Source organism: Engraulis encrasicolus, chromosome 16 (genome assembly GCF_034702125.1).
Source record: "Engraulis encrasicolus isolate BLACKSEA-1 chromosome 16, IST_EnEncr_1.0, whole genome shotgun sequence".
NCBI lineage: Eukaryota > Metazoa > Chordata > Actinopteri > Clupeiformes > Engraulidae > Engraulis > Engraulis encrasicolus.
Genome location: NC_085872.1, coordinates 28072440 through 28099716, shown reverse-complemented (window position 1 = coordinate 28099716; position 27277 = coordinate 28072440). Strand labels below are relative to the sequence as shown.

The 27277-nt window shown below is 42.4% G+C and overlaps 2 protein-coding genes and 1 long non-coding RNA gene across 4 annotated transcripts; 1 reads left to right on the top strand and 2 right to left on the bottom strand.

Moving 5' to 3' along the window:
• Positions 1-527: 527 nt before the first annotated feature.
• On the bottom strand, positions 528-2322 carry LOC134465532 (trichohyalin-like). Its single transcript, XM_063219241.1, has 2 exons — positions 1661-2322; positions 528-1255 (listed from the first exon to the last, which is right to left on the bottom strand). Exons 1-2 carry the CDS (start codon positions 2222-2224, stop codon positions 782-784), a joined length of 1038 nt encoding a protein of 345 aa, XP_063075311.1. The 5' UTR covers positions 2225-2322; the 3' UTR covers positions 528-781.
• Positions 2323-2452: 130 nt separating this feature from the next.
• On the top strand, positions 2453-8468 carry LOC134465533 (uncharacterized). The gene is made up of 3 exons (XR_010038163.1): positions 2453-2532; positions 2996-3076; positions 8377-8468. It is a non-coding gene; the product is annotated as an uncharacterized LOC134465533 (long non-coding RNA).
• Positions 6201-26570, bottom strand: ankhb (ANKH inorganic pyrophosphate transport regulator b). 2 transcript variants are annotated; one of them, XM_063219239.1, is made up of 12 exons: positions 25827-26570; positions 20649-20865; positions 18505-18623; positions 18175-18258; positions 16764-16934; positions 16002-16136; positions 14606-14698; positions 13239-13331; positions 10628-10757; positions 9188-9311; positions 8732-8831; positions 6201-8478 (listed from the first exon to the last, which is right to left on the bottom strand). In XM_063219239.1, the coding sequence occupies exons 1-12, from the start codon at positions 25920-25922 to the stop codon at positions 8341-8343; spliced, it is 1500 nt and encodes a 499-aa protein (XP_063075309.1). In that variant the 5' UTR covers positions 25923-26570; the 3' UTR covers positions 6201-8340. The 2 variants fall into 2 exon arrangements, with proteins under 2 accessions (XP_063075309.1, XP_063075310.1); XM_063219240.1 differs by having other exon boundaries at positions 6201-8475.
• Between the last annotated feature and the right edge of the window lie 707 nt (positions 26571-27277).

Below are 27277 nucleotides of genomic sequence, written 5' to 3'. Positions count from 1 at the left end.
GAGAGGCTTATGATGTGGTCAAGGGGGCATTGGTTCAAAAAAGGTTGAGAACCACTGTCCTAATTAAAGGTGAGACGTGTGGACAACTCCCTCCCTCTGCTTTCATGCTGAGCAGTCGCTGCCATTTGTAGAGTAGAGTAGAGTAGAGTAGAGTAGAGTAGAGCACTTGTATTAATCCCGAGGGAAATTAAGGTGTCTGACAGCGTACATAGATAAAATACATAGACAAAGACCTAATACACATTATTGCACATTGCAGTTAACATACTGTATACGTAGCAAAATCTGAGTATAGCAAAAAGCCTTACATCATTTGTGTAGAAATTCATTGAGTCTGATACTGAAAAGGCTATGTAACCATTATTACATATTATTTACCATATTATTTACCACATTACTTTTTTTGTGAAAATTGTTTATGAAAGTGATATTTGGTCATGCAAATATAACATTCATAATTATCAGATTCATATAACAGATCATCATCATCATAATACTACTGAATCTGAACAACTGAAACAGATTTTGGTTATCGAAGTCAAGTTTAATTGGTTGATTTGGGTTGTTTAAGTCCAACCAAGTTGAATTCATTGATCTGGGATATTGAGGGCCATCTGATTTGGGTTATTGAAGTCCAGTGAAGTTGAATTGATTGATTTGAGTTATTGAACTCCAGTTTAGTTGAATTGGTTGCTTTGGGTTCTGTGGTGAATTGTACTGGTGAATTGTTGAAGTCCAATCAAGTTGAATGAATAATTTTGTGTTGTTGGTGTCTGGTGATTCACTCGGAGACGAGGATGTCTATCTGCTCGGAGATGAATGTGATGAATCTTCTCCATATGCTTGGCCCTGACTGAGCTCTACGCTGAGCCCTCTCCTCCTCTCTTTTCCTCTTCTCCTCCTCTCTTTTCCTTTTCTCCTCCTCTTTTTGCTTCAGTTCCTCCTCCTTCTTACTCTTCTTCTCTGCCTCTTTCCACCTCTTCTCCATCGCTTCCAACTCCTTCAACCGCTCTTTTTTCATCCTCTTTTCCTCCTCTCTTCTTCTCTTCTCCTCTCTTTCCAACTCTTTGGCTTTGATCTCTTCCAGTTGTTTGACCATCTTCCTCTCCAGAGCTCTCGTATCACTCAGGTGAAAGGCCCTTATGAAGTTCTCCTGTAGGCTCATTTCATCAAGAAGCTCTCTTTCTTTTGCCTCAAATCTCTCCCTGAGGAGTCGAAGCCTTGGATCCTCCTCCTCTGGCTCCTCACAAGCCACCTGAAGGACAGACACAGAATATGTAGGCTATATTAGGCTACCAGACTAATAACAGGATAACAATAATACATTTTATTTGTAGCGCCTTTCAAGGTACCCAGACACTTTACAGTACAGAATTAAAAAATAGTAGAATGTGAAAACAACTATAGAAATAAGCAGTCAAACAGCAGAAAGAAACGAAAGTCAGCAATACAAGATAAAAAGCCCAATAGTAAAAGTCAGCAATACTAGTAGAAGGTAGGCCCTATAGAAGTATGACATAGAAATAATATCATATTTTTATATAAAATAAAAGATAATTGAGGTAAAAATAATAATTAAAAAAAATCAGTAAATTACCATTGTGAAGGGAAAGAAAGGGGTGAAATCAGTAGGCTATAGGCCTACATAATATTCATCTACCTTCTTCAAAAGATCTGCCAAGCTTGGGGACCTCACACGCTTCAGCAATGCCTGTTTGACTGCAGCTGATCCGAGGAACCCATTCAGAGCTCTGTTGAACCTGTGGTCACAGATTCTCTCTTGCATGTAGAAGTCCCTTATGCTTTGGTCTCTCTGTTTGGCTACAAGATAGTCCTCATCGTCCAACTTGTCCAGTTCTGCTTGAAGAAGTGCGTTCTCATTTTTCAGGCGCGCGATCATTTCTTCCTCCTCCTTTATCATCGCTGCCTCTGCGTTGACCTCCATGGAAGGGATACTCTTCTCATGTTTGCACTTTTGTATCTCATCCTCTCTTGCTGCCTCTATTGTGCGGGAAAGTTCTTTCTTGGTTATTTCCCAGGCCTTCCGGTCAGCGTCGATTCCGTCCTCCACTTTGGAGATGTCTTGAATGAGAGATTGCATGGTGGCCATCAGCTTCTGCTCTTTCTTCTCAGACTCCTTAGCCAAAGCTTTAACAACGGCCTCCGCTTCATCCCACTCTGGAATGCTCATCGCCGCTACTACCGAGTAACTTAGGCGATTCATGATGAAAAGCCTTACGCACTCGCACTACACAAATAAAGCGCTCTGTATCTGTCGATAATTATCCGCAATGTCAAACGTGTTCTTCTCTGAAATGATTCTGAAGTTAACCTTGCTTGTGGAACTTTATATAATGCGCAGTGACGGCATAATGCCCTTGGGAGTACTCGCATCATAAAAGGTGAGCTGACAAACTTATGGAATCAAATTCATAGTGGGCCAAAATCGAACTCTACCCCTAGCCAAACGCGCTCAAAATAGACTGAAATTGTGCATGCAAGTAGGCTACTAGTCATACACATCACAATATCGTAAGTGGCATTTTTTGCGAAAACGAGTTCTATATATCAAATTAAAGTTCTTGATGAGCTCTATCTAACTGTATCAAACAGACATACCAGTAGCCTACTCAACCAGATAAAACAAAACAAAAAACAGAAAAAACAAACACCTAATTCAGCCAACTGCCATCGGGGTAGGCTACATCAATGGCTCAGAAGGCCTTTAAGTGAATTGAAATTGAACTGCTTTTAAGTAGGCATATAGTAAATAAATGTTTGCCTTAATGATAGAATTATAAATTAATGTAAAATCTAATCAGAAAACATTCATTTAGCCTAGGCCTACATCCATGTCAGTAAACATGTATTGTATTAAAAATAAACATTGTGAAAATAGGCTATCAATATTTTCACATGTTGAACACATGCCCCCTGTGTTTATTGTCATTTCCACTACTCTACAAACTACAATCTCAAGCACCTTGCTTTACAGTTATTCAAGGCAAAATTATCAGAGGGATTCCCAAGAACTGAGTTCTTCCCTCAGGGGGTAAGAAAAACAACAGAAGTCAAGGTAGGCCTAAATATGGCTTAAACACAGCAGACATGTGTATGTCTTTATGTATGTTATTTTCAAACCGTTTATATTTCATGAGAGAAATAAAACATTTTGGGATTTATAAACTTATTATAAACTTATGATCACAAACCTATTTGTGATCATCTAACACTACTGCTTAGCTAGCATGAGATTTTGAAGGGAAATTGAGAAAATGTCCATTTCCACTACTATTTCGATGATGGAAATTACATGTTCTTTGTCTGGTCTGGAAAAAATACCAAAAATGTATTAATTTTCTAACATGATCACTGCCAACATCTTCATTCATCGTGAGAATGTGAATAATAGTTCAGTTTTCTCATTTCCTGAAATTGTCCAGGTTAATTTGTACCCTGATTGGAGAGTCACCTGTTAACGGGCGTGCATTTGCCATACATTTGTCTCCATAGCATTTTGCCATTAATTTAGAAATGTGGGAAAACTGGTGGTCGCATAGGTCTGAAGATGTCCCTTTTTTGACTGAACAATTTATTTAGCCTTGGAAAGTAATCATAACTGTGAATGACATGGAGGGCAGGGTTGTGACGTGTGTGAACTTCATTTGACAACTTGCAAACCGTTGTTAAATACAGCAGTTTAGACATAGACAGCACATATTTTAAAGCTGTTCCTTGACCAACTGTCAGTTTTAGAAAGTTCAAAGTCATGCAGTGAACTAATAGATAATGGGAAGGGAGTTGGTCTGTCAGAGGGTTGCAGGTTTGAATCCCACCCTTACCTCTTCCTACCCTGCCATGGGTGAAATAGTTGGCTCCTTCATATTCAGTTTCTTGCTTGCTTGCTTCTAAAAACTTGCCCTTGACATCCTTTAACAGCTCTTTGGTCTTTCTCATGTTGGCGAGTTTGTAGTTTGATTGATTTACTAGTATGGGCTGATTCTACTGACTCGATGCATCTTTTATGAAGGTGACTATTTAGATGTGTCTTTACAGTAATTCAGGCAACATGTTGATAGGAAGTGTCAATCTGTCAGTCTATGGAACCAGAACTCTTGATGCTTGGCAGGGGATCAAACATTTATTTCCCTCAATTAAAATAACCTATATTCTTTTAAGTTATTTTCTGGATTTTCTTTTTGCTATATGCTGTCTCTAGGCCTACATGAACAGACCTACCATTAAAAATATAGGCTGATCATGTCTTTAGTTGTAGGCAAACCAAAAAAATCAGTAATGGGTCAAATACTTATTACCACCACTGTTTATAAGGGTGTGTCATTGGGCCACGACTGGTTATTCTGATTTCACTGCCATGCTTGAGGGCTTTCCTGTGGGACAATAAGTTATGCTACAAACTGGAGATGTTGACAGAGAAAAAATATAATACCGTATAGAGTTGTCTCTGATGTGAACGTTTCTCCTTCTCCTTGCTCTATGTGTAGTGCCAAGTATGCTCTGGGATTTGCAATGGTAATAACTAATACACATCGGACGAGTGGTGTGAAGAACACCTGCTTTGAGAAGCTGTGAACAGCAGGGGGCGCTAAGAGGCTGATGCAGAACCCTTCCTGTCATAGTTCTCCACATGTGCTGTGCTCAGGGCCGCTGACCGCTTTGACCGGGCCCGGGACAAATTCATCTAAAAGGGCCCCCCTGTGAATACATACAGTGCTATGAGAAGCCATTTCTGGGCCCCTTCTCTCTCTGGGCCCGGGACAACTGTCCCCTTNCCCCCCCCCCCGTTAGCACCCCTGGTTGTGCTGTCCCCTACACAGCGCACTGCATAGTGATATGAGTAGAGCATTTTGGATACTGTCTGTTCCAAAATGTCTGTACCCAAAATGTCTGTACCCCCCTTTGTCTAGTTTATATTAAAGCATGTTTATTTTAGACCACAGAGTTGAACCTAATTGTGGCATTTTTATTCTTTAGTTCACAGTTCACAATCTCTTGCACTGTAGGGCAAGTCTAGGGCTAGTCTTGATTTGGTTTTGCCATGTCTTGGTCTTGGTCTCGACTTGGTCTTGGTCTGGACAGGTCTGTCTTGGTCTCGATAACCCTCCGGTCTTGGTAATGTCTTGGTCTCCGACTAAGCGGTCTCAACTACATCTCTACCATGAGGGGAGCAGAGGGGGGAGAGGGAGCTGGCACACGCTGGAAAAACCCAGCTCCCACAGTGTGCACTTCCAGGAACAAAAGGTAGCCAACTCAATATGGGACAAGGAGTCTTCAGTAAATGCACATAGTATAGGTCTCAACAAGTATCAGCTAGCCTATTCTATCCAAAAAATGAACTTATTAACCATCGTGAATGCCTACTACCATTTATCAAAGTAGAATTAGGCCTAAATGAACTAACATACTGACAAACAACTAACATAATGTTATCATAATTGGCATCAACGTAACCTACACCATTGCACCACAGATGTATTTAGCCAAGACTGCACCCGTCAAACTAGTTTGCATAATTTAGACGTGCCCAGTGCCGGATTAATGCACAGGCTAGACATGGCTGCAGCAGCCTAGCCCCCAACCCCCCCCCACCTGCCAGGGGGGCCCTGACTGGCCACATGTGGAATATGGCAGAATTGTGATGCAATATTAAAAAAATCATCCATCATGTTGAGTACAGTTGGTAGACATGTTTACCATTACTTGTAGGGACACATAGGAGGCGAAGCAAGCGAAGCGAAGAGAGGCAAAATCCAACCGTCATCAGGTCGTCGCAGCGAATCAAATGGAATGGAACAGTTATGTTGTTGATTTGATTGGGCCGCGGCAGGCGAATTCGCTCCTCATTTGCATAACATTAAACTTTCTTGAATAATTTCTCTTCGCTTCACTCATGTTCGCTTGCTTTCGCTTGCCATCGCCTCTCTCATAGGAATGAATGGCAAAGTTCGCAAATTCGTGTGTATGTGTCCCTTAGCTCATACTTATGACACTTTCTATGTAAATGTGTCGCATTTGCCTTCCAGGGGGGCCCCCACAGCAACCTGTAGCCTAGGGTCCCCGGGCCATCTTAATTCGGCCCAGGACGTGCCCTAATGTGGCTGAGATGGTTGTTTCTTCTCTGGCCTTGTCAGACCACCTTCAATAACTATGCCCTGAAAATCTGGCGGAGCAGAACACGATGGTCTAACATTACCCAAAATACAGATAGGCTTTTACCAGATTGATGTTCCAGTATGTTGCAGCCAGCATACTTTCATTAGGCTACAGATGGGCGTACACAGCAATTAATTGGTTGATAATGATACATTGTTGAAAGTGAACCTGGGTTGATAGATTTGTAATTTATTATTAACAATAAAACATTTGAAAAGTATGCATCAAGTAAATGGGCTTGAATTAGTCCGTAACCATTGTGGAAATGTGTTAACCTATAAACTTCCATACACTGTAAATCACTATGGTAGAAGTCTTCCAGGAGGAAAACATCTCAAGATAAATGTGAGGTGTCCTTAAAAAATATGCATCGCTGCAATGGAGATGAATGTACAAACACTCAGGAAAGAATAAGCACTGTGGCGGGCGAATATTGTTTGTAGACATCAGTATTCCTTCAGTGAAACCTTGGCTGTGGTTTTAGAGAGGCACAGACATATATCTGAAAAAAACTTGGGACATTGTCCCAGAATAAAAGATACCTAACATGCACATGTCCAGTGCTGCAGTAATATTTAATCTATAAAAAGGGAAAATTGGTTTATGCATTGGTTAGATCAGCCTACTTGGGGACAGAGCTTCAAAATTAGGTTCTGTCTCCAATATAGAAAGAAAGAAAGAAAGAAAGAAAGAAAGAAAGAAAGAAAGAAAGAAAGAAAGAAAGAAAGAAAGAAAGAAAGAAAGGAAGAAAGGAAGGAAGGAAAGGTGTCTGATTTGAAGGCCTAATAATAGTATGAAATCAACTGCCGGTGCATGGTAATGGTAACAAGAACAAATGGTCTTCAGGCCATGACACTTGGGCTGAAGTAAAAAGTACAACAACAGTACAATTTCAAATCACATAACCACTCTTTAATCACAGAAGAATGAATCTGTCCCTTTCTCAATCATATTGGAGACAATGATGACAAGAATCAGGTTTTTATAACCCTGCTTCTTTCAAAATACAAAGCAGATACCTCCCCACAGCCATGTCCAGATCTCACTGTCCATTACAATCAGTAGAAAATATACACGAGCTCGAGACACCTTAAATATTTTGTGCATTGTTGTCAATGGAGAGAACTTGTAATACAGTTTAGGAACAGAAAGGCAGGTCTACAACTGGACTTCACTGTACTTTCTGCATCACCGGTTTACTGCACTGAACATCCTGAGATAAAAACAAACAAACAAACAAACAAACAAAAGTGCCAAAATTCAATTAAAAAAAGAAGATAAATAAAAAATACTTGTGGTCCAGTTTATATTAACCTCTCGCCCCACAGTTCAGCTCATGACACACTCATAAAAAATTTGTTTATACCACATTGTATACATCGAGTACATAATAGTATAATAAAAAAATAAGTAATCTAAATGGCCAAAATTCATCACTCATCAATCTGATTTACCAACTACCTTATAATTAAATCCTGTAGAAATCTGCAGATAAATACTTTCTCGTTTTTCTTACTTTGTACATATTTTTTTTCTTTCATAATAAAAGCCCAAAACCTTCTCCTTCGTGTCTGTACAGCAAAGAAAGAGTTCAGAGGTTACAGCACTGGGACCTCATTGTCATTCAGTTCCACGTTAAATAAAGAGATGTAGCCTGAACAGTGTGTGTGAGAGAGAGATACAGAAAAAACAAAATCCAAGCAGATAAGAGTTTAGGAGGTGGTTATAACGTTTTCCTTCTTCTTTTGGGGTTTCACAAATGTTGAGGACGGCAGCACATAAATTGTCAGCGAAAGGAACTAGTTAATTATTACACATCATTGCTTTGGTACAAGTTAATATCTTCTCTATCCACTGTCCTGGTGACCACCAGAGGAACAGTCTGAAGATGTGAATGTTTTTGTCTGCATGTGTGAGCATTTGATTAGTGATATTATTACAGGGATATGTTCAGGCAAAAAGTAATGTGTTTCCACGTGATTGCTGCAGGTACTGAAAAGGGGGGGGGGGGGTCCTCTCGGTTGCACTATACATGAGGGCGCAACCATACTGACTTTGGCCAGCAGGGGGCATCAAGCTGCAGCCTGTGGAATAAATCTGCCCTGGAGAAGGCTGAGGGAGAGTCCGGACAGCCCCTGTGTGTGCATTTTCAGACAGACTGTGCTCTCACTCGTCCTCCTCCTCCTCTTCCTCCTCCCTCAGCTCCTCAATGTCATCCATCGGGCCAGCGCGCCGCACCTCATTCATTGGCGCAGCATCCTCTCCCTCGATCACCACCTCGCCTTCGGAATCTTTCTTTTTCTTCTGGGTATAAATGGAGATAAAATAAAACAAAACAAAACAAAACAAGAAAACACCAATGCTTCATCAATATTTTGGGAGGGGAGATTCAATAAATGAAAAGCATGTCGATCACTAAGGATGAACCTGATGTGATTATCTCTCCATTACTACTATTAAGGAAGTGCAACATGATCATTTAGTTTAAGTGTTTGAATTTTTTTGAGAATTTTTAAATAAGAATTTTGTAATTAGATTAGATGTTGTGAAATCTTACCTGTTTTCGATAGACGTACCAGGCGGCAATCGCCACCATGGTGGACTCACCCAGGAAGCCAGCCAAGAGAGAACCCACACCCAGAGTTGCCCCATGCACCCTGTCACCCCAATGGCCAAGCGGCACACGTACACGTACACGCACACGCACACACACACGTACGCGCGCACACACACACACACACACACAAAGACACACACACACACACACACACACACGCACACAAACACGAAGAGATACAGAGTTTGTTTTTTGCAGCACTAAACAATCAAGTCAAGCCTGATTAGATAGACTATGTTAAGGTTTTAAATATTGCCGTCCAATATTATTACATTTATTCACTACATAATATACTATAATTAATCACTACATAATATACTAAATCCATAACATTTGATCTAATATTGGGCTTCCCCAATGGTGGCTAAAGGCCAGGCGGGTGTGCACTGCACTCACCCCATGTAAGGGAGCACTATGAGGCTGGTGATGAGGACGATGATGCGCAGCACAGAGCTGGGTGCCAAGACAAAGGTCTTCTTCAGGGTCATGAGCCAGCCCGTCAAGTGAGCTCGGATGGTCACTGCAGAGAGAGAGAGAGAGAGAGAGAGAGAGAGAGAGAGAGAGAGAGAGAGAGAGAGAGAGAGAGAGAGAGAGAGAGAGAGAGAGAGAAAGAGAGTTCAGGGAGACAAAGGGCAGGAGGCAGACCAGAGAGAGAGAGAGAGAGAGAGAGAGAGAGAGAGAGAGAGAGAGAGAGAGGAGGGAGGGAGGGAGGGTCAGGTCAGTGCACACTGGCTGCTCATTTTCATTCATAACAGCCCTGACTCCAGCAGGCACGAGGGGTGAGTAAAGGCTAAGTTGCGATTATCTCTCACAGATGCAGTGGACAGATTTGTATACTCCTTTGGGGGGAGAGCAGAGACAGTAGTTCCTATCCAGCAGAGGAACACAGCAATAGCTATTGCTATTTGTTTTTAGTATGAGTAGGCTACCTAGGACAGATGAAATTTACCATCTATGCTAATTCTGGCATGTTTATATTGAAGCTCTCATCAGCAAACAAATAAAAGCCCAAATAAACAAATGAATGAATGAATGAATGAATGAATGAATGAATGAATGAATGAATGAATGAATGAATGAATGAATGAATGAATGAATGAATGAATGAATGAATAGCCATGTGGTTCAACACACACAAAAATGCTTTGGCACATATTTATTTAAAGAGCATCACTAAGCATGTTAACTAAGCATGCGAGCCGTCTGCCTCGTGAGAGCTTCTTTAGACACATGCGGTAGGAGGGCTCTGATTTGGAGCTGAGCCTCGACACACATTGGCACTGCACACACTGCACACACTGCACACACTGCACACACTGCACACTGCTCTCTCGCTCTCGCTCTCGCTCTCGCTCTCGCTCTCGCTCTCGCTCTCGCTCTCTCTCTCTCTCTCTCTCTTCTCTCTCTCCTCCTCTTCTCTCTCTCCTCCTCTTCTCTCTCTCTCTCTCTCTCCCCCTCTTCTCGCTCTCTCTCTCCCCCTCTTCTCGCTCTCTCTCCCTCTTCTCGCTCTCTCTCCCTCTTCTCGCTCTCTCTCCCCCCCCCCCTCTCCCCCCCCCCCCCCCCCCTCTCTCTCTCCTGCCACTAACCTTATGTAACTACAAACCCCAAATAAGCCTTTTGTTTTGGGCTGATTTCTTTATCATTTGCCAGAGTGAATGACAGCCAGGGGTGCAAAGTCCCAGGAGAGCACAGCCAATACTATACTGGAGGGGAGAAGGTTTGGGCAAGAGTGTTTGTTCTGCCCTGTCTCTCTCTCTCTCTCTCTCTCTGAAGTTTGTCTGATTATGAAAATGTGGCTGTGCACAAGCTTACTGTAAGTGACGTCGATGACTTTACCTGGTAATGGAAAGAAGGAGAAGATTCGTAACGGAGCCACACAGAGCGCAGCAAAGTGATGATCCACCCCAATGATGTCCACCAGAATCTTCTCAGAGAAGTGTGGGGTCCAGAACACCAGAAAGCAAAGCTGGAGGAACAAACAAGAGCGCAGATTACACAAATTCAAATTCAAAAAGACAAGCAGACAGGGATTTAGGCAGGAAACAGGAACATGAGGAAAAAGTGACATTTGGGTACAGCGGTAGCCCAAACACAGATCTTGCCCAGCCTGTGGTGCCACGACAACCGTTGTTTACACAGAAGATTAGACACATCTGGAGGAATGCCGCTACCACTCACTGGGTGCATTCCAATATGCAACCTTGCATCCTCCACTTGGTCTTGTGGCCTCGCCCCGCCTCCTGGCCCCCCCTCTGTGGAGTAAACTATTAAGTTTCCCAGCTGTCAGCCTAGCCACAACAACCTCTGGATGACTGTTTTTCATTCACCATCCCAATTGCAAATGAGAAAGTTACTTTACAATTGAGCTTTTGCAAGATATTGAAATATAATGCTGTTGTCAGTGATGTCATCACAACGTATTGCTTCCTGGTATGAGGCCACAAGCACAAGTGGAGGACGCAAGGTCGCATATTGGAACGCACCCACTGTCACTGAAAAAAGCTCTTCCTGTGTGTCATTCATTACGCCTTCCTTCTTCTGGGCTCCCCCTAGTGCAGGGATGCCAAACTCAGGCCTGGGGCCCCAATTTGGCCCACATAATAATTAGTATGCTTGCCATGCGGCAAGCATACTATTGTTATTCGACCCGTTTCCCCTTTTTATTTTTTTTTATTTTATTCTTCCGTCTACGAACCATTCGTTTTGAAGAACCGCTCAAGGTAGAAAATCCGTTCAAAGACCGAAACGTTCGGCTTGATAAGACGACCAGGTTTTGTATTTTTCACAGGGGTACCTCAAACTCTGTAGCGCCACCAGCAGGTCAAAGTTGCAAGTACATTACATTCTGTAACTTTTGAACCGTTGGTCAGAATTTCAAAAACTTGGTATCCCTGGAATCCTTGGGATTTATTTTGAGATCATTTCAAATGTGCATTGCAGTTGGCCCACATACACATTAATACAGTATATTGTAATATGACTGCAATATGAAATGTATTCGTTGCATGCTCATGAAAGTGCATCAGTGATATCTCCCACTAAGACTGCGCAGGAACATGCTGGTTAAGACTTATAAGATTTGTTTTAAGATTCTAAGTGTTTAAGATTTAAATATTTGAGTACTTTGCACAATGTCAGTCAATTTTTGAACATTGAGTGAGGCCCATGGCTTGATTACAGATTCAGATTTTGCCCCCCTGCCCTAGTGTATCACTACTCATTAAAAGCACAGTTCACAAACACATCATGCATGCAAGCACATACAGTACACGACACATAAAATGCATGTACATGTGCGCGCACGCACACACACAGGAAGCTTTGGCGTCAAAGAGGTCAGCATTCACCAGCATAATGCCCTCACTCACTCTCTCTCTCTCTCTCTCTCTCTCTCTCTCTCTCTCTCTCTCTCTCTCTCTCTCTCTCTCTCTCTCTCTCTCTCTCTCTCTCTCTCTCTCTCTCTCTCTCTCTCTCTCTCTCTCTCTCTCTCTCTCTCTCTCTCTCTCTCTCTCTCTCTCTCTCTCTCTCTCACACACACACACACACACACACACACACACACACACACACACACACACACACACACACACACACACACACACACACACACACACACACACACACACACACACACACACCCTGAGAAAAAAGTACCTAAAAAAATAAAATGACACTGTAAATGTATGAAACCCAACATGAAACAATAACCTCTGAAGACTAGGTCTAACAGGCTTTATTATTATTTTTTTTTAAACATACTTAAATGTCACCATAAGAATCCACAACCAAAACACTTCTGGTGCATGAAGACCATCTGGAATGTAGGTCCTTCCTCTAAAGATGGGTGACCCAATACAGAGCACATCTCTAAGCCTCTCTTTTCTGGGACAGCTGATGAGTAGAATATAGAATGAGTTCCATTACCACTGAAGCAAAGCGCACCAATGAATCATTTAGACGCAGTGCGAGAATCGCTTCATGCACCAGAGCAGACCATGGGATCCCATTGCACTTTTCCCATCTCCATGCCATGCTACTGCTCACCCACTAGAGTAGGTCAAGCATGTTCTATATCAGAATCATTTTGCCCTTTATATTCCCAGGCATCGATGCTCCGTCCATGGCGCTAATGTGGGCTTATTATGCTCATTACTAATTTACGGCATTTGGCAGGGAGTGATAGCCTGCGACGGGGCTGATCCACAACATCAGCGTAACTGCCACGACAACAATAACAACAACAACAACCACCGCCCGCACACAACAGCCAAAGACAGCCGTAAAAACCTGCGGTGTCAGTGGCAAACCCTGCTGACAGAAACAAAAGCACTGCTTGGAATTCCACACCTCCCTGCACTTTAGGAAAGCCCAGTAAAGGCCAGTAAAGGGTGCAGACAGGGAGGCCTCTTCCACAGACAATGAGTATGGAGGCTGAGGAGGGTCATACCGTGATGGACAGTGCCAGGCAAACAAAGGTGAATCTCTTGATGTGGGTTTTGCTGACTGGGGTGCCACTGTTCATTAGCTTGTTGCTAGGGTTCTGGGGAAAGAGAGAACAGAAAAGAATACATGGTGAAATGCAGGGTAAGTTCAGCGATTATCAACACCTATTTAACAATCATAACTCGCAGTCAACATTGGAACTGTATTTTCAACATTGGCATGAACATCAAATGTCTTGACAGAAGTAAATTGTTGATAATCCTTATAGAGTAATCTGACTCTACCAGTACACTCCTGGCTGCTGTAGCCTCTTACTGCAGATGGGGTCGCCGGTGGGCCTATTCACTATTTGCTGAAAATACTCAACTACATCATAAAAAACATTGCTATGACAGTACAGAGAGCCTTAAGTAACAGATTAAGATATAGCCATTACAATGTTGGTGACAGTAAGGTTATAACATAGCCTCTGCGCTAAGGGGTTAAGTATATGTTAGCGCCGTTAGCGCAAACTCCGCCATGCCTGCTGGTGTCTGGCAGTGAGCAGTGACAGTTAAGCAGACACTGCATTTCCACAATTACAGCTCCGGAGCCTCCTGCTGCAGGCTTGTCTCTGCTCAGCTAAGCACATGTTTACCCATAAACATTATTATGTGCCACACAGCTGCCTCAGACACCTGCATGTACAGTACAGGACGGGAACAACTTCAGGGGGCCAGGAAATAAGGAAGCCAGGGTGAATTTTTTTTAGAACAGGATTGAGTTTTAGAGCTGCATTTTGTTTTAATCTTTCAACCCATTAAGACACGGCATTATAAATGTGCTATTACCAGAACGGCAATGACCAAGTCGTAGTGCATTACTTAAGGCCCTGTGTTATGTCATTGTATTGTAGTATTATGGTAGCTAACTTTTCAATGTCTATTACAGCGTGCCACTGGAGGTACGGCGTGCATTAACCCATTGTGTCCTGGAGCGACATATACGCCGCATTGAGGTTCTTGAGATTTGAGCTGTTTTATTAAAAATGTGGGTATGTTAGAGCTGAATGAACACTTTCTAGTAAAACATTGAATGTTCTAGTTTTTAAATGCAACTTATTTTAAGTTTTTATGTGCTTCAGAGGCTGAGATATTTAGGTTTTAATAGGGAGAGGACACCTTTTCCCAAAAAGGGTTTAGGCTAAAATGGGTTAACGGGCTACATCATTGTGCAGTATAGTATGTTTGCCTAAAAGGAACTGATTTAAGCATATTAACATATTCACAGGAGGTTGCAGAGTGCTACACTTCACATGAACAGGTAGAGTAGAGTACAGTAACTTTATTGATCCCCAGGGGGAAAGGTAGATGCAACTGTGCAGTGATTTACCTTGTCGAAAGCAGGGTAGACAGCTCGCAGCTCTGTCAGCCATCCATACGGCATATGGCCAACAGGATATGTTGCTGTCAGCACAGCCACTGCCTGAAAACAAAAATACACACAACATACACTTACCATACACTACAGTACCGATTGACTGTGCAAGAGGCTTAGTTATACAATCTAATTGGGGCTGGCTGGTGGATGGACTGGAACCAAGTTGGGGGAGGAGGACTGCCACATGGGTTTTAAGGTGTGCTGGGTTTAAGAAGACATCCGCAGGCTGGGGCAACGTGTCTAGGCTTGATGAAGGTTAGCATTATCACAGTCGTCTCCTGCGTGAGGCCCTGCTGTCTCGCTAGCCACTCACCACTCACCACGGTATGCAGAGGAATGATCTGAGGTGCACAACTATCAAGGACGCCTTAAAGTAATTCCAATCCAGTGCTTCTCAACCTTTTTTATTTTGTGTACCCCAGAAGCCTTTTTGTCATCGTAAGATATGAATACTTTATCATAGTAAGATATGAATACCTAACTCAGGCACTACATCTCTTCCTCAAGCCCAATGTCACTATCCTTCATTTCTCATATACCCCCAGCAGAGTTCCTGTGTACCCTTAGTGGTACACATACCCCTAGTTAACAACACAGATATTCATTCATTCTAATAGTAAATTTTATAACTGGTTTTATAACACAGCAAAACCAGGTTAACAGTGTTTATATGGTCCTTTCTAAGTTTTCATTGACAAAAGGTTTGCTGAATAAAACATCTGGGTAAACGGATGAACAGTTGTGTTTTTTTTGTAAATATTTGTAATTCCCGAAATAGTTGAGGAACGAACCTCCTGAGGACACAGCAATGCCACTGTTTACATACTTGAGACACTGATAGCATCAAGGGCATGGACAAACACAGCCACTCCACCAGTCAGGACCGGCAGTCGAGCGTTTTGATGACTAAATAATGGTCATATTACAAGGTGTAACTGTACTACTCATGATATTCATGTTAATTTAGAATAATAATAGTGTATAGCTCATCTCATGTCGAATTGCAAATAAGTGAGGATCAAAAACAATATCTAGTGTGTGTGTGTGTGTTTGTGTATGTGTGTGTGTGTATGTACGTGTGTGTGTGTGTGTGTGTGTGTGTGTGTGTGTGTGTGTGTGTGTGTGTGTGTGTGTGTGTGTGTGTGTGTGTGTGTGTGTGTGTGTGTGTGTGTGTGTGTGTGTGTACGCGCGCGTGTGTGTGTGTACGCGCGCGCGCGTGTGTGTGTGTGTGTGTGTGTGTGTGTACGTGTGCGTGTGTGTGCATGTGTGTGTGTGTGTATATGCATGTGTGTGCAATGTGCATGTGCGTGAGAGAGAGAGTGAGGGCATTATGCTGGCGAATGCTGACCTCTGTGGCGGCAAAGCTTCCTTTGAGGTCGCGGGACACAAACAGATTGACGATGGGCCTGCTGATGCGCTGCGTGGCCAGGATGAGTGCCAGAGGCCACCAGAAACTCAGCATCTTTTTAATGGTGGCGTCACCCTGGGAGACCCGACAGTGAGTCAGCAGGGGAGAGGTGAGGTGCAGAGAGGGAGAGAGACAGACAGACAGAGACAGAGACAGAGACAGAGACAGAGACAGAGACAGAGACAGAGACAGAGACAGAGACAGAGACAGAGAGACAGGGACAGGGACAGGGACATAGAGACAGACAGAGACAGAGAGACAGAGAGATAGAGAGAGAGAGAGGGGAAAGAAAAAACGTCTTGCATTATCTGTATGAATAACATGGCCCAGGATACCTGTCAAAAACATAAACGTTACAATATCCATGCTGTAGCCTCTTAGTGCAGATGGGGTCGCCGGCGGGCCTATTCACTATTTGCTGAAAATAATCAACTACATCATCACAACATTGCTATGATCTTATTGAGAGCCTTAAGTAACCGATTAAGACATACCAATACAAGTTTGGTGACAGTAAGGTTATAACATAGGCTCTGCGCTAAGGGGTTAATAACAAATGGCTAGTATATTAAACAAAAGAACACTGCAAACAGACCCTCCACCTACGCAGACATCATTAGCTAAACCGCTTTACTGCAGTGTACAGCACATCCATCTCCCAGGGACATGGCTTCAGGCTATTGTGTCCTCAAGGTGACCTACCCCTACTTCAGGCCCACTGGACTCGGGGATAGTGTCGTGAATGTTTCTGTAATAACCCAGGCCAACAATGGTGAAGCGCACCAACGCTCCCATGTACAAGGACAGGATGGGGATCAGCAGAGGCTCCAGACACTCCAAATGACTGTGGAGCAAAATGGACACGAACGTAATCTGCAGGGAAGGACAAGGAAGAAAAGGCAAGTGATGAGAGTGTGTGGTATGTGAGGAAAAAAAGAAAGAAAGAAAGAAAGAAAGAAAGAAAGAAGTGAAGACACTGTTTGTAAGAGTCACAAATACATTACGTAATTAGTGTGCTAGTGAAAAATGCTTCAACACAGCTATATTTCTTTCAAAAGGTATTCAAACTCATGATTTGTTGCTATGATTTTTTTTGAGGATGTAGGCATAGAGTATGTAGATATGCATGTTTTCTTAAAAGTAGAGTATAGAGGATTATGGCCAGAGTAGGCATTCCAACCATTCTGCCCATTGCAATATGCTTCCCGTTCCCAAAATTGTCATTTTCATGAAAAATTGGCAAGTAATAAACTAATATTTGCTGTTGTGACCAAAGTACAGTTAGTTATGCAGTTTGAGATTAGTCTGTTGTTGGTAATTCAAAATGGCAGACACAGAGAAGATCCACCTTTTTATATAAGAACAGTGCAATCTTCCCATCATAATGAGTAGCGTACTTAGAAATTGATGGTAATGGAAAATACTCAAGAAGAAAGATAACATTTGTGAATGGCCAGCATACATTCTGGAAGTAAGCTACTAAAAAATACATACTCAACCTTTAAAATGTTTCATTTGGAATAAGTGCTATAACACAAAAGATAACAATCTAAGGCAAATCATATTAATTTTCAATCAATACACATTTCCTCGTTCATGCTCGTCTTTTCCTTTAATCTCCTAGCTGTTCTCTAATACTCCCAGGAACAATAGGACCAAAAAGGATTTTCAAACTCAGACGTCTTGAACGATAACAACAAAAACGGCATATTTCCAATCCTCATTGTTTGTTATGCAAGAAAGTACACGCCACAGAAAAGTTAAGCCTCATTTTTAAGTTCAGCCAACTGCTATGGCTGCCTTCACCACAAAGTTAGTTATTCACAAATCTACTGATGCACAGAGTTTATGTGGATGTCTTTAACATAACCCAAGCAGGCAGGGCCGGCTCTAGTCAATTTGGTGTCTTAGGCGAGCACCCCTCTTTACTTTTGGCGGAATTAGAAATTGGCATGTGTAAACATAGTGTCATGCATCTGATCGAGCACAGCTGATCTAATGCCTTCATATGTACTTAGTGCCCATAATTCAGCGCCCTAGGCGCCCGCCTGTCTGCCTATGCCTAGCACTGGCCCTGCAAGTGGTATAGACTGCACTGCACATGTTGTTTTACCTGAGCAATGACATCAGAGATAGAGGCACATCCCACCAGGAAACTGTGCTTGTGCTTCAAAAGTATACCTGCATGTGTCCAGGCCTGAAAATCAAACACACACACACACACACACGCACACGCACACGCACACACACGCACACACACACACACACGCACACGCACACGCACACGCACACGCACACGCACACGCACACGCACGCACACACACGCACACACACGCACACACACGCACACACACACACACACACAAAAGGTCTCAGCTTTAATAGGGTGCGACAATGGGATTATGAATCATTAATGCGGAAATAGAATGCAAGACAGACGAACCATGGCGTCCAGTAGTGGGAAGGCTGCCAGATAGAGGAAAGCCTTCCTTGTCTTATTGCCCACAGAGTCGTCCACATGGTGGAGCTTGTTGATGATGTAATATCCCAGGTCAGTGTAGGCTAATGGGAGGACCACAACAGAGAGTTATTCGAGTCATATTTATAAATCCTGACAAAACAAAAAACATATAATGAAATGAGAGAGAGAGAGAGAGAGAGAGACTTTATTAATCCCCAAGGGGAAATTGAGTGCCACCTGGTCATACACACAACACATAACAGGAAGACAGGACAAATACATAATAAATAAGAGCTAAGAAAATAAATTAAAATTAAAACAGTCCATCATAAAAACACACAAAGAATCTCAACAACATTATAAAAACATTAAAAATTCACTCAGCAGCTGTTGTTAAAAATTCTGATAGCTGCAGGAATAAAAGATCTTCTGAACCTTTCGGTGGAGCATCTAGGTAGGAGGAGCCTTGTAATGAAAAGAACAATTAAAACTATTACTGATACAACTACCACGGTTATTCATAACTAATAACTATTACTATCGCTATTACTCTTAATATTACAGTAGCTTGTATATAGCCACTTTACTAGCCTACACTGGCTAAGATCCCTTCAGTGTGCTCTTATAGGGTAGGTCCCAATTTAGCTGGTACAAGCAATCTGCCTCTTTCACATGTAACATGTCTTCTTACCTAATCATGACATCATACATACATGCCTTTGAGAAGCCTTAGCCACGTTAGCCGCAAGGGCAGGGGCCCCCATCTGCTCCTCTATTTATGTTAACTTTACTGCCAAGGCTGAGTCATGACAACTGTGTGCACTGGAGACCAAAATTAAGGCGGCATACAGTACGCTCAGTGTCAAACAAACAGACCAACCTAACTCTCTCAGCCAAGACGCATATTTTGAGCCAAGCCGTTTCCAAATTTGTTTGAAGAGAATGTGAGAGAATGTGAGATATTTTTAGCAGCTTGAGGGGGAAAAAACTTCCAAGCGATGCGTAATTGCACAAAAAAGGGGTGGGGGTGGGGTAGAGGTGGATAGCAGCGTGTGCATAAAAGTCACAGAGCTGGGTGGGCTGGCTGATGATTACGACCATAAGCTTACTGGCAGCCGTAATTACACACTGTGCACAAGGAACGCCTGCACACAGGTTCCTCAATTACGTGAAAGAAGATGCCATTTCGTACAGTACCCCCCAAACTATTCAGAATGATAGGGCAATTTAGATATTTAGAAGTTGACATCCAGTATATATATATATATATATATATATATATATATATTTTTTTTTTTTTACCATACAAAGGACAAACAGTTCTTTCTGTGGAGTCATTACTCCTGAAGTCACTATGAGCAGAGGGGGCAAAGGAAGCAGAGTGCACATCTGGTCTGACTCTCAGGCCTGTCCTGATTAAACACAATCTAAACCAAGAGCCCACCTCCCCTCCCTTCCAATCATAACATTACTCAGCACGGCTAAATGGCAAGGACGGTTTTGGAAAAAAACACAAACTAAAACGTACACATAGGCTTTGTGTGTGTGTGTGTGTGTGTGTGTGTGTGTGTGTGTGTGTGTGTGTGTGTGTGTGTGTGTGTGTGTGTGTGTGTGTGTGTGTGTGTGTGTGTGTGTGTGTCTTTCCATTCAAACCAATGAGCATGGATAGCATTGGATACTGGCACTGAGAACGCTGACAACTCTTTTTCTCTTGTGTTCAAGTCAAAGTGCTTGCAGATGGGGATGGCATAGCATGACATGAGATGGGAGTATATTAGGGGTGTAAAATAATAATCAAAATGCATCGATATATCGCGATATAATCTGACGATTGAATCGAATCTCATCGTATCGTGGGGCATTCTTAAGTATCGAAAATAATCGAATCGCTGGCCCCTGCCAATACCCTAGCTCAAAAACACAAAAGAAGTGGAAAAGTAATTGGAAAAAAGTCGAAATGAATTGCATAGTGTCGTATCGTGGGGCATTCTTAAGTATCGAAAATAATTTAATCGCATCGCATCGAAGTAGATATCGGTATTGAATCATATCGTCATAGAGGCTGTGGTTTACACCCCTAGTGTATATGAATGCAGAGTGGAAGAGGTGGAAAATGTCCAACTTACCTATGAGCGTGTGGAAAATGATGGCTATGGTCCCGGCGGCGACCATGCACAGGACGGCCTTGGTGCGGTCGCGCTTGCTGTTGACAAACACCAGCCCCACGTTCTTGAAGTCGCTCATAGGCCCCGTGAAGAACTTCATGAGGGAGTAGGCCAGCCCATAGCTGGCCAGCATCTCCACCGCATCCTTCTGGACCGCAGCGATGCCCCTGTTTAGAGCCTGCAAAAGATATAGATATATTTTATATCATATATTACTATATACAGTATGTGCTCTGACAACATGGGCCTAGACTACACTATGTCGTCTCCAGGGATGCAACAAAGGCTGCCGTGTAGGCTACATAATGAAAACAGACTGTGGTGGAACTTGGACAGCGATGCCCCTGTTTAGAGCCTGTAAAAAGATAGAGACATATGAAGAGTTTAATTTCAAAACGGTGTATGTACATCCGTTTTGTAGAATTTTGGGAAATTTACATTTTTGTATTGTCATTCCATTGCATTGCATTGCAAAATGCATTTTATATGGGTTTAAAAAGTGTGTTCTCAAAATATTTGAATGGCAATAATTCACACATATAGTAGATGATAGGACTTCTGAATAGTCATTTCAAATGCTCAAGTAAAAAATGGTGGATCCATCGTTTTGCAACAAAACTCTTCATATGTTATATTATATACTATAGTCTATATGTGCTCTGACAACATGGGCGCACTGTAGCTGTCTAGACTACACTATTATGTCTCCAGGGAGGCTACAAAGGCTGACGTGTAGGCTACATAATGAAAACAGACTGCAGTGGAACTTGGGCACAGAAAAAAGGCTGAACTGTAAAACGGCATTGTGGTATACTGTATACTACAACACATCTGACATTTTCTGAGGATGGTGTAGAGGAGCTTAACTGGCATACTTGAAAATGACATTTAGAATTGGCTGTGTGTTTTTTTTTGCTTTTTTTTACCATTTTTAAAGTGAACCTAAACAAGATCCCCATGCTTTCCTCTGAGGATGACAGTCCACTAGTGTCGAGTGACAATTTTGTATGTTATGACCTACCTGTGTGTCATTTGACAATACATGTCTTTCATAACTTTTTATCTCGGTCCACAAGCCCCTAATCTGTACGCTCTGGTGTTTTGGCTTCTCTAGCAGTGGTCTCCAGTTACCAGTCCCACACACACACACGCACGCACGCACGCACGCACGCACGCACGCACGCACACGGGCGCACGCATGCGTGCACGCGTGCACGCACGCATGTGCACAAACACGCACGCACGCATGTGCACAAACACACATGCACGCACACACACACACACACACACACACACACACACACACACACACACACACACACACACACACACACACACACACACACACACACACACACACACACACACACACACACACGCTCAAGGATACTGATCTTTCTTATGGCTGAAACATGTGTAGACATAGGATCCTCCCCTGTAAAGCATAAGGCCACTATTTAGACCCTTTTCTGAATTGTCTGCAATGGAACAGTGGACCTAATCGATTTTCGCTCTGTTTGCTGCTGTCTCCGCTATTCGCCTAACTAGAATTTTTGTCTCAACCTGCTTTCTATGGGCATGTCCATCTCTATCCTTAAAAGCACCCAAAATATTGACTTTTAAACAATGTGCAACTCCCCACGTGGTTAGTTGTAGTCACTGACATTCCACACATTCCAAAATGTGGCTTCTGTAATGTTGTATTTGGTATTTTGTAAATGAAAGGGAAAATGGGACTGGCAGAGTGCTATGTCAAGCACAGCACAAGCCATATTTCACTTCAAAACGTATTATGGAAGACCAATGAAAATCACTTAACACCTGGTGAGTTGCACATGTTTTGTGTGTTTTTTTAGGCCAGAATCGGACATGTCCACAGACGGCTATTCTAAGGCCATGAGAGACTGGCCATTTCCTTTCACAGATTCTTTCACAACATACTGATACTGGTGGCTGATTCTACCAAGGTCACACACAACATTTCGCAACATAGGGAACATACATTCCACAACATACTACATTCCGTATTTCACAATTTATGGAAGGTAGCTGACTCAAGGTCAAAGCCACATATTTTAGAGCAGTGCATCACTCTACAGCATGTGGTTTATTTCCCTGGAAAACATGGAATACAACTGGAAAAGTCTTTCTGGTGTCAGTTGGTATAATAACAAGGGAACAGAACTCAAGTGACACATAGAGAACATCCTTCGGAAAGAGACGCATAAAGCATGAAAAGTCCCTACTCCACAACATCCTGCTGGAAAGATGTTCAAATGCATAAATATACATCTGTCCAAAAATGTAACTGCACATATCTGGTAGCCTTAATCTGACTAAAATGCCATGAAATCCCATCTCTTCTTTCTTTTGACTTATCCTTTAGCCTGAAAAGAGATCCATGTTTGCTATGTGTGCTTGCATGCAAGAAGAACACGAATTCTTGGTTACAATTACTGCCGTGTTTTAAATTGTGGGAATGTGAGGAAAATGAGTCCATGGGTGGCCTCTATTCTATAGATGCTTCTGATCAATAAGAGGACTAACAGGTATACCAGCGGTGCTGTGTGGAGGGTTTAAACTCTCCCCTCATCAGCTGACAGGACATTAGGAGATCATGCTAAAGATGCTGTTTGCTGGTTGTCACCCCCACCGTTGTCCCACATCACCAGACATTCAAAAAATAGTACAGAACATGTGTATAAATATCTACACACACATGACACAACCATCACTGATCCCACATTTCTACTGAATGACACACACACACACACACACACACACACACACACACACACACACACACACACACACACACACACACACACATACACACACGCACACGCACACACACGCACACACATGCACACGCACACACTCAACGACTCATAAAAGATTATCTGCAGATGATATCTGCAATGTCAGAGCTGTGTTAATACAGGCCTGGTGCACTACAGTTATAAGAGTGGCTGGGAAACACACAAGAGATAACTGACCGTTGACAGTCAGTAGTCACCCCCTGAAGTACAAAAACAAAGTTAAGATGATAATAACAGGCCCTGCCGTGGCTTAACGGTAGGACACTGGGTTAGCCTACTATGCTAGCGACCTGGGTTCGATTCCCGGCCCAGGTCAGGTGCTGATCCTTCCCCGTCTTTCTCTCCCCATTTGCTTCCTGTCCCATTCTTCACTATACTGTCCAAACAAAGTTGAAAAAAACTAAAAATGGATAATTTAAAAAAAATAAATGATAATAACAACAGTAATTAACAGGAAAAAGAACAAAAACAAGCAAAAGAAGAAACAATGACACAAAATGATTTCAATTTAGGATTAGCACTCTACTGTCAAGCAATTTTACTTTTACACATTCAGTACAACCGGAGCAGGGAGTCTGGGGAGTGTGTGGAAGTTAATCTCTGGAGCCTTGCAACAATGTGTAGTAAAGATAAAAAAGTGGCTGTTGGAGGGAACTGTTTGAGCTGATTCCCTTGAACTTCCTCTCTCTCTCTCTCTCTCTCTCTCTCTCTCTCTCTCTCTCTCATGTACTGAGAAGAATTTACTCCAATATTTATCTTCCTAAAAGCCATGTATATAATTACAACCCATGCTATTACTGGCCTCTCTCCATAATGACTAAGGGGAAAGAGCCCATCATACTTACTTAAAATACATTTATGTTTTCCAAACTTCGGTTATATGATCAAATTATTATAACCTACGTTTCTAGAAGCTTAAACGTTCTTGGAATTATTACTGTGAATGAAGTCATGTGACAATTTTAGACTGAGTAGGCTCATACGCATTTGGCAGGTTGTGAGTTCTTTTTCTTCAGATTACTGTGGGTGTTGTGTTCGTTTTTGGAAAGCTATTTTTTGGTTCCCTAATTAAATATGATGCATTTGTAAACATGTATGCCCAAGCCAACGGCTCCATTTGCAGTAACATTAGACACACTAGATTTTATGCTTACAGCTGAACCTTAGAATAAGATGAATGGGTGAGATTTTTTTTTTAAAGTACTTGTGATGTGTAGGAAAATTATCTGGAAGGTCTGTTTGTGCAGGTAACAGACAGAAAGCTAATAAAATCTGTCTAACTATCTACCTGCCAAAAAGTAAAGGACATATATCTGTCTGTAACCAAGCTTTAAGGGATATTCCATGCAGCAATGACTAATCCAGATGAGTTAAATCAGAGCTAGACCTGTGTGATCGAGCGCATACTGCCTAATTTCCCTTCCAAAAGCCTTGGATTAATGTATTAGGAAGTTTACCCGTTCCTCAGTGTCTAAGCCCACTTTTGGACTAAATCCATAATTTGTTCAACTGCCAAGAAAAACATAAACACTGATAATACGGTCTGTAGAACAATATGTTGACACCATGCAGTGAAAATGCAATCTCAGGCAGCTGTACAGAGTAGCCTAATAGTCTTGCATCCTCCTAATGCCTTGATGGCTCTCTGTACACCTCAGAAGATGTTGGAGATCCATTAGATTATTCCATCCAACGCCGGGCCAGGAAAATAGTGTACCCCTTGCCTTTTATTTACTATACCAAATAACAACAGGACACATGACAGCTTGTGTTTCTGTCCTACATCATTGTCTAACAACGACAACAAGGCCAGTTCACAGAGAGGTTATACATGTATGGCTACAAAAAAAATCAGACCATCCCAAACTACACAATCACCTCACTCAAAAAATTAGTCTAGCATTGTTCTCTTCCTGAATACAATTTGACACATGTTAATAACAACACTGTAGCCTATACCCAGTTGTTGACATCCACCCAGGTGATCACCTCATGTATGTTTGTGTTGCACTGGAGGACCAAGCCTCAAGTCCTGCCATTTCAGCTGCTCCTTTCAGATGACAGTATGTAGACTACAGTAGGCTATGTGGTGTGACGATCAAGTGAATTAAATGAGACATTAGGGTGGATATGTTTAGCCGACATGTAACAACTGCCTAATTCTTCAGGGCCATTTGACAAGATGTAATGGTGCTGCAGTAGGATACACAGGCCAAGTCAAATGCGTATGCTGGGCGTGAAACGGCAATGGTCAGTGCGATTAAAACATTGTGCATGAGAGACAGGACGTTCGGTTCATGATGTCATTAGAAAAACATACCTGCTCCCCGAAGTCGATGGCAATATTCGTGATTGCCAGAGGAACCAAGAATCGGATGAGAGGCCAGTAGTGTGTGAGCGCCGGGAATTTCACCATGGTTTCGCCGGGATGACAGCACTGCGAACATCTGCTGCTTGGAGCCGAGAGGATGAAAAACTGAGTCGCTGCGCGATGGTGCTCTCGGTGTTTTCTAGCAGAAATCCAACGAGATCAGGTCCGTCCCTACCCTCCTACACAACAACAGCATCAAAAACAATGATCTACTGCAGGCGAAAAGAGGAGGGTCACCAGAAATTTCTGCTGACGGCTTCTCCATTGTTCATCCATCGATGGAGAGGAAAAATAAATACATAAAATCGGGCGAGGAAGCCGCCGTGATTACGCGCAGGCGTCCTTAGATCACGACAGATTAGAGCCTGCGAGGATAATTCGCAGGCCGAGCTTCCGCCAGTTTGCCGCTATTCTGCAGTAGCTGTACCCATGGTTAACTCTTCTTAAATCATCAACCTTCCCTAACAACACGTGGGGGTCGGTACATGAAAGCCACTCCTCTTCTGGACGTCACCAGCTGCGTATAGAAAAAGATACCCAGGTCAACAGAACACGGCGCATCTCACAAAACATAAGCGATGGTAGATAAAAGGATCACCAGCTAACTGTTTCGTCAGTGACTAAATGCAGTCGAGTCATTGTGGTTCTGGTTCATCTCAGTCTCGGAAATGTCAGCGGGTGGGAAATTTTCCAGGTCACCCTGGCGCCCTGGCATCTCCATCAGGAGCCCCGCTGTACTGCAAGTGCCCTATATGACCATAACCCGTAAAATAAGATCCTTTAGGAATAGTATCTCGTGGTCAAGTGATTAAGGCAATGGCTCCTCTAAAGACCTATGAACTTATGAGCGTTTCAACTTCTACACACATGGCACCGTGTAGCCTATCATAAATCGCGCGTTATAGCATTCTACAACTGCGTAATACCATGGTAGGCTATAAAATGATTGCACTGAAACATTAAATCACCTCATTATTATAATATAGCCTATAGTATATAGTTTATAAACATTAGCAATAGGTCTACAGTATCAAATTACCAAAATATTATTTTTTTGAAGAATACTTACTTTTTACTTTTACATTAATACATTGAATCCCTGAAAAAGATGAAATCAGCAAATTAACTACAGCAAACATTTTGGAAATAAACTACTAAAATAAAAGTACAAACTGGACCCCCAAAGAACAGTTGAAGTTTAGGGTTGTAAAATGCATTTGTCATCCTCAGACAAATACTGGTGTGATTTAGAGACTGTACCTTCAGTTCTATTATATATCAGAAATAGTGATCTGAATGTTATCTTCAGCCATCAAAATAATATCTTACCAGGTGTCATCAACCCAGCTTGAATCTGGATCTCAGGATGTAAGTCAGAATCAGTGTTATCTTCAAAACCT